We start from the raw sequence: 6,561 nt of genomic DNA, 5'->3' as shown, positions 1-6,561 counted from the left end.
CCGGCCGTGGCGCCGCCACCGAGGTGACCAAAAAACCCCCCAAAACTGGAAAAAACCGGGCAAGTTTCACCTACCCTCGTTTTTCTCCCAGTTCGGAATTTGCCGACGAGCCCTCCCTCACGCCCGCTCGGCCGGAAGCGGCGCTCCCCGCGGTGCGGCGGAGCCATTTGGCGGCGGGACCCACCCCAGGTGCCTCCTGCCCCGGCTGCCGGCGGGAAACATGTCCGCGGGCCGCCCGTTCCTGGCCTGCGCCTGCTTCTTCTCCGACAACATCTTCGTGGGGCGCTACGGGCTGCACGTCCGGTACCGGGACGAGGCGCAGCTCCGCCGCGAGCACGGGCGGGTAACGGCGGGGCGGGGGCACCCCCAGCCGGGCACGGCGGCGGCCGGGGCCGGGCGGCGGGTGACGGGCCCCGTATGTTGCAGGCGCTGCGGGAGCAGGGCTGCAGGAGCGACCGCGAGTTCGAGACCGCGCTGCGGGAGGTGAGAGCGGGAGAGCCCGGCCGAGCGGCCCACGGACCCCCTCAGGGGTTCCCCTTCACCTGAGGGGTTCCCACACAGACGGGGGGTGCGAAGGGAACCAGGGGGAACGGGGCTCGGCTCTCCAGAGAAGACCGATGAGAAAAATCCCCCCCCGGCTCCTGGACGCTGCCAGTGCTGGGTTAGCACTGGCTGCACCCTGCAAGTAAATGCTGTAATTCAACAGGTTATGGAAAAACGTCCCTCAGTGCCCGCCCTGGGTTCAGCCAGCTGCTCCCAGCGCCCTTCTGGGTTGTCTTTCCTTGGCCCTTCTTTTGGCGATTACTTTTAAAAAGTGCCTTGAGACGGGATCACCCAGGGATCCTACAGAGCTCCAGGCAGAGATCAGTGTCATTTCTTTCCAGGGACAGAGATCTGTCACACAACCTGCTCCAGTTTTACCTGACACTGATGTGGACAGACAGGTTCTTTTAGAGATCTTTATCGGGATGATGCTGGTGCTAAATCATAGCTACAATTAGTATCCTGTTAAGAAAACAAACCTTTATGATTAGCGTAGCCCAGGATTCTTGTATTTGAATGACACAACTTCTACAAGCAAAATCAAAGTAGCACAATATGCAGCACAATGCAGAATTTATAATACAACTTAACTCAGGATTTCTAGATCTTAACTTATAATTTTGAATCCCCTAGATCTTAGTTTAATCTAACTTACAATTTCTAATCACCTGGACCCACTGCAGATCAGGTCAGATATTAATATGTTTTGTTGTTTCTATATAACCATCATGATCTAGACTCAAAAATAATCACATAAAAGAAGACGAGATACTCAATTCCACTCACCAGGGTCAGGAGCAGGGGGTACTGGTCACACCCTCCCTCCTTTATTTTCTAAGGAATGTTATAAACTGATCTCAGGGGGTTATTAAATAGGAAGAGCTGCCTGAATCAGCTGCTACTACAGCTGCTTGCTCTGAAATGACAGATTAGCCTGTCCCCACGACACTTAGCAGTAATCCCTTCATGACAAGTCTTGTCTCCCTCCCAGCAAATGTCTTTATTTTGGACAATGGTTTATTGTCAGAACATAAGCCGGACTCTTAAAGCGTAGGCCAGCGATTCATGAGGCGTCAGAATGCCTGAAAGGGCTAAAATCTCACAGCTCCACTTGACACATCCACAGAAAGACTCCAGTTATTTTTTTAAGCCATCCATAAAGAGAAAGCTTCTCAAATCCCTCTTAGGCATTTGGCTTTTCAGATATTTATTGGACTTGTCTTGACTACAGCAAAGAGGAGCTATACACTCTGTCTCCCAGAGGTTTAAAACGATAAGCAAATTCCTGGAACTGTTTTAGTTGTCCCTTTTGATTTTCTAATGATATGCTCTATTCTTTTACTTATAGATCGAGGCAGAAGTGCAGAGAAGAAAACAGTTAATTCATCAGTCAGTGGAACGCAAAGCCGTCATCTCAAAGTGCTACAAACGAAAACACCCCGAAGTGTATGTTCTGCAGGTAGGCAGGATGTTTGGGATCTATTTTGCACCCAATGAGTTTCCTCATGGTTTATTTTAGCAGTAGGAAGCCCTCTGCTCGGGATTGCTCAATGCGCTAGAGCTGGACCGAATTAAAACTGAAGCACAGCATACTAAAACTGGATTTAAAACTTTCCCAGTGTAACATTCTCCAGGCAAGATTCCATCTGAGGTACAGCCAGATAAGGGTCATTCCCTATCAAAGCTGCACCCGCCCCAGTACTGTACTCACAATACCATTAGTCATTTAGAGCTAACACATTGTTGCAGCAAACAGGTCTAATGAACAGCCACACAAATCAGCCTTTATGGGCTTAGCACACAGACTAGTGTGACTACCAGCCCTGCTCCCTAGACTCTGCATGTTTTCCTGTGGCTGCCTGGAAATCCGCTTCCTTCTTGGGCTGTAAGACTGCACAAGATAATTGTGTTTGTGTCCTTTTATCGTCTTTCCCTTGATGCCAGGATTCATTCCTGGCCCCAGATTTTCTAGAAATCGTGAGATACTGCACATCACCAGATGCTGATCTCCACGGCCTCCTGCGCTACATCGAGTCCTTCTCAGGTAAAGAAAACAACTCATCAGCCACAAAGATCTCCGCATGTGACACTGCAGCTCCAGCGACAACAGCTCATTTCAAGCCCTGATTTAATCACTCAGATTTGACACACAGCCGAGATAAACAGGATGTTATTTTCTGCTTGACGAGGGTCTCTGGAGAGGCAGGACTGTGCAGCAGTTGTGCTCTGGATGAGATCCTGATTTCTGCTTTTCCAGTCCCAGGCTGCCTGTGTGTCACCAGAGGCTCTGGCTGCAGCAGGTTTTGGTACCACAACCTCTTGGGGAGCCGGCTGAAAGAACACTCTTAGTCCAGGGAGCTTGGTTTTCCCTCCCCAAGTGCTTTAACATTTCAGACAATCCCTGTTGGTTAGTCTGAGCTGAAATAGTTTCAGGCTAGATGTCAGTCTCTTAAAAAGAGATCTGGGTTTTCAGCTTCCCTGGGGGATCTGGGAAGCTGTCTCCCTACCAGGAATGCTGAAAAAATGTAGAGGTAAAGCTGCAAAGTTTCCTCCTTTTCTCAAGGCAAAAAAGACGCAAATGTTGTGTACATGCTGGGCTCCTGGAGATGTCCAAGGCACCATTTCCAGACACACAGCTCTTGCATGCTGGCTTTATCTCAGCTTCTCTCGATACTGAGCTCCCCTTGCACAGACCTTTAGGGGTCTACCCTGAGAGGCAGCTCAGAAGGGCTGGTCCTCCCAGGACAGGGCTGGATGAGAGAATCCCCCATCACCCCCTAAATGACCCTGATCTCCTCCCACCAGGCAGCTGTTGACTCCCCACTCTTCCTCTAGACTCTCAAAACATTTCCTTAGCACACCCAGCCGGCATTTAGATCAGTACCAGCTTTCCTGACTGGATGGGGAAGCCTGGGAACAAGGGTCCAACATGAAGAACAACAAACACATCCCAGAGCTGATCCTGGGGAGCAGTTCCTGGGCCTGAGCACAAAACGAAGCGCGTGGGTCCCGCGTTCCCACTGACACGGCACAGCCCGACAGCCCAGGATACTCTCACCTCTTATTTTCCCCAATAAACAGCATCTCCCTTCTCTTCACAGACAAGAGGATCTATCGACTCCCGGTGTTCACAGAGGAGTTCTGCCAAGCCTTTATGGATGAGCTGGAGAACTTTGAGCAGTCGGACATGCCTAAAGGCCGGCCCAACTCCATGAATAACTATGGGGTAGGACTCTACCTCTCGCGCTTCTTTGGAGAAGCATTCACAAGCAGATTCCATTTAGCTCCTCACTTCACACTCCGTTCCCTTTCAAAATGCCTGTAATTTGAGCACAGCGCAGTTTGAGTACAGCCCCTGTGAGGTGAAAGGGTTGAGAGAATGTGTGTTACACAGAGAAAAGAACAGGGGAATGCAAGCGGATGGGAGTTGGTATCTCAGAGCAAAGAGTACCTTGTATTTAAGCAACGCACATTTAAATTAAGGAGTCCCCTTTTAAAGAACACTCAACTTTTGATCTTACTCTGTTCCTCCTCACTTTCCACCCTGATCCTCCTTCCTTTGCCTGTAGCTGGAGCCTTTGCTCCTCAGTTCTTCATCTGAGCCAGCAGGAGGGTTGGAAGGGAACACAACAACCGTGCAGCAGCTCTGATGAAGCAGCAGATGTGGTCGGGCAGCTGTTCCCATCTCCTCTCTTTGAGACAGGTTTTGCTGAATGAGCTTGGGATGGACGAAACTTTCATCACACCCCTGCGTGAAAAATACCTGCGGCCCATAACGGCGCTGCTTTATCCCGACCTGGGGGGCTCCTGTCTGGACAGCCACAAAGCGTTTGTTGTCAAGTACTCGCTACACGAAGATCTGGATCTGAGCTCTCACTATGACAATGCAGAAGTCACCTTAAATGTTTCACTGGGAAAAGACTTCACAGAAGGAAACTTGTACTTTGGGGATTTCAACCAGGTACTGAGCATGTTGCTAATTTGGATCCTGATTCTCTTCCTCACTGCCCACTCACCCCAAAGATTCAAGGCATTAACTGTGTTTGAAAAACAATTATTCACCTCTGATGGTTAAACTTTCTCTGTCCCTTCCCCCTTTATTTGAATGTCTTGGTTATACAGGAGCCTTTTCTACTTGTTGAGGAAGTTCCTTCTCTCTAGGTTTCCCACAGCAGAGACTAAGGCACAGATTCCAGAAATTCTTCTAAAAGTGTATAATTCATGAGGCACAGCACAGAGCAGCTTGAGCCGGTGCCTCCTGAAGGAGACCCTCAGCAGAAAAAACACCTTGGACAATTGCACCCCCACAGTCCCAGCCCGCACCCCCCATGTGTCACTTTGGGCCAACTGCAAAATTAAAATCTGGAGTCTCCCTGTTCTTCAGTTGATCCCCTAATTTTCATTAGAGGGGCTGTCAGTTACAGCTCTGACCTTCAGTTGTTATTTTGCATCTGGAGAAAACAAGCTCTGTCAGACCCATCCTGTTCCTTCACTTCTCTCCCCTTATCTTCCCATTTGAAAACTCTGGCCTTTTTTACTTAAAGCAGAAAGTTTAAAGGTTCACAGCTTGCAGAAGTTACGCTGACCAAACTCCATATAAGCAGTTTCTAACTAAGCTCTGTAAGAAGTAGTACACCCAATACTTCAATAAGCTCTGGCAGTCTATTCCCCAACACTGCTACAAGCACATTACCAATAATCAAGCTAATTGCAGCCAATTCAAAGAGAGGACAGAGACAGCTATTGCAGTAGAAGCTGGAGTGACACAAACCAGTCTTTCCCCAGCTGCAATAAAGAACAGGGAGGTGCTGAGAGAGAAGTAATCTATTTCAGATGAGACTTAAACCTAAATCTCCAGCCCCTGCTTCTTCCTGGCAAGGAGGGTAAAAGCACCCTTACACTGGTAAACCAGAGGGTTTTGAATGAAACTGCCTTTAAATTCCCTCTGGACCTGGAACTGAGAGTGTTTTACTTGAAATCAGTTGTACAAAACCACTGCTGAAGCAGCTGCATTTCAGAGGTGCAGTGAGTCCTCCACGTCGTTCTCTGGGTGCTGTGGGTGAAGAGGTGACAAGTCTCACCTGCCTGAGCATTGTTCTGCTGGGGATTTTCTGGGCTAACGCTGTATCCACCTCCCTTTGTTCCAGGATCCTGCACCCATGCCAAAGTACATAGAGATCGAACACGTGGGAGCCCACGGGCTGCTACACCGAGGAGGGCAGATCCACGGGGCGCTGCCCATCGCCTCCGGGGAACGCTGGAACCTCATCGTTTGGATGAGATCATCCACCATCCGCAACCAGCTCTGCCCCATGTGCAACAAGAAGCCTGAGCTGGTGGAAGCAGAAGGGTTTGGGGACGGGTTCACACAAACCCTTGAGGATGATGTACCCGAGACTGTGGACCTCTGTTCCTTGTGGTAGCAAATAGTAGAGCCTGATTTCCCCAGACCAAGCTGCCTCAAGTTCCTTTCTGGCCTCCCTGTCTGCACTAACAGGCTCTTTGAGTCACACAAGAAGTAGCATCACTTCAAAAGTGATGTAAACCCAATCCAACCAGGGGAGGCAGCTGCTTAGAGAGCTGGTACCCAGGCTCACCAGGTCACACAAAGACTCTGTAAATATTTTAATGTTTGCAGGGAAAACACCCAAAGCTGCTCAGCCCTTTAAAGAGCTCAGTGCCAACAGCAAGATTACAGTCCCACTGTAAACGGAAAAGAACAATAAAACCCCACACTTACACCTGCTCTGCTGTCCACAGAGACTCAACCCAGGGAAGTGCTTTTGGTTGCTGGGTCAGTGAAGGATCTGCTTAAAACCGAGACACAGGTGATTGACAACAGGTTGCTGTGAGTGGTGTGGAATTATCATCACCTGAGGTTTACAGAAACAGGCTTTAGAGACAAAGCTCTGGGAGCCACCTGCACACATGGCAGAACTCCCAGAGGAAGGCAAGAGTGTACGTTCACTCCCTTCCTTCAGTTATGTGAGCAGGTAGGAATATAAAACAACCATCTCC

General features: G+C 49.5%; 1 protein-coding gene across 1 annotated transcript; it reads left to right on the top strand.

The window, feature by feature from the left end:
• The first annotated feature begins 201 nt into the window (after positions 1 to 201).
• Positions 202 to 6,561, top strand: OGFOD2 (2-oxoglutarate and iron dependent oxygenase domain containing 2). Its single transcript, XM_080355480.1, has 7 exons — positions 202 to 343; positions 427 to 483; positions 1,892 to 2,002; positions 2,488 to 2,587; positions 3,645 to 3,769; positions 4,247 to 4,504; positions 5,691 to 6,561. The coding sequence occupies exons 1-7, from the start codon at positions 221 to 223 to the stop codon at positions 5,964 to 5,966; spliced, it is 1,050 nt and encodes a 349-aa protein (XP_080211606.1). The 5' UTR covers positions 202 to 220; the 3' UTR covers positions 5,967 to 6,561.

The sequence above is a fragment of the Nesoenas mayeri genome (genome assembly GCF_963082525.1).
Source record: "Nesoenas mayeri genome assembly, chromosome: 17".
Taxonomy (NCBI): Eukaryota; Metazoa; Chordata; class Aves; order Columbiformes; family Columbidae; genus Nesoenas; species Nesoenas mayeri.
The sequence above is the reverse complement of the archived record's forward strand: the minus strand, read 5'-3'. Positions and strand labels throughout refer to the sequence as shown.

Bases quoted from the DNA above. Each gene is read 5' to 3' on its own strand.
- OGFOD2 (XM_080355480.1), top strand. From the start codon at position 221: ATGTCCGCGGGCCGCCCGTTCCTGGCCTGCGCCTGCTTCTTCTCCGAC. The intron at 2,003-2,487 runs GTAGGCAGGATG...CCTTGATGCCAG, and splicing joins CCGAAGTGTATGTTCTGCAG to GATTCATTCCTGGCCCCAGA. The intron at 2,588-3,644 runs GTAAAGAAAACA...TTCTCTTCACAG, and splicing joins CTACATCGAGTCCTTCTCAG to ACAAGAGGATCTATCGACTC.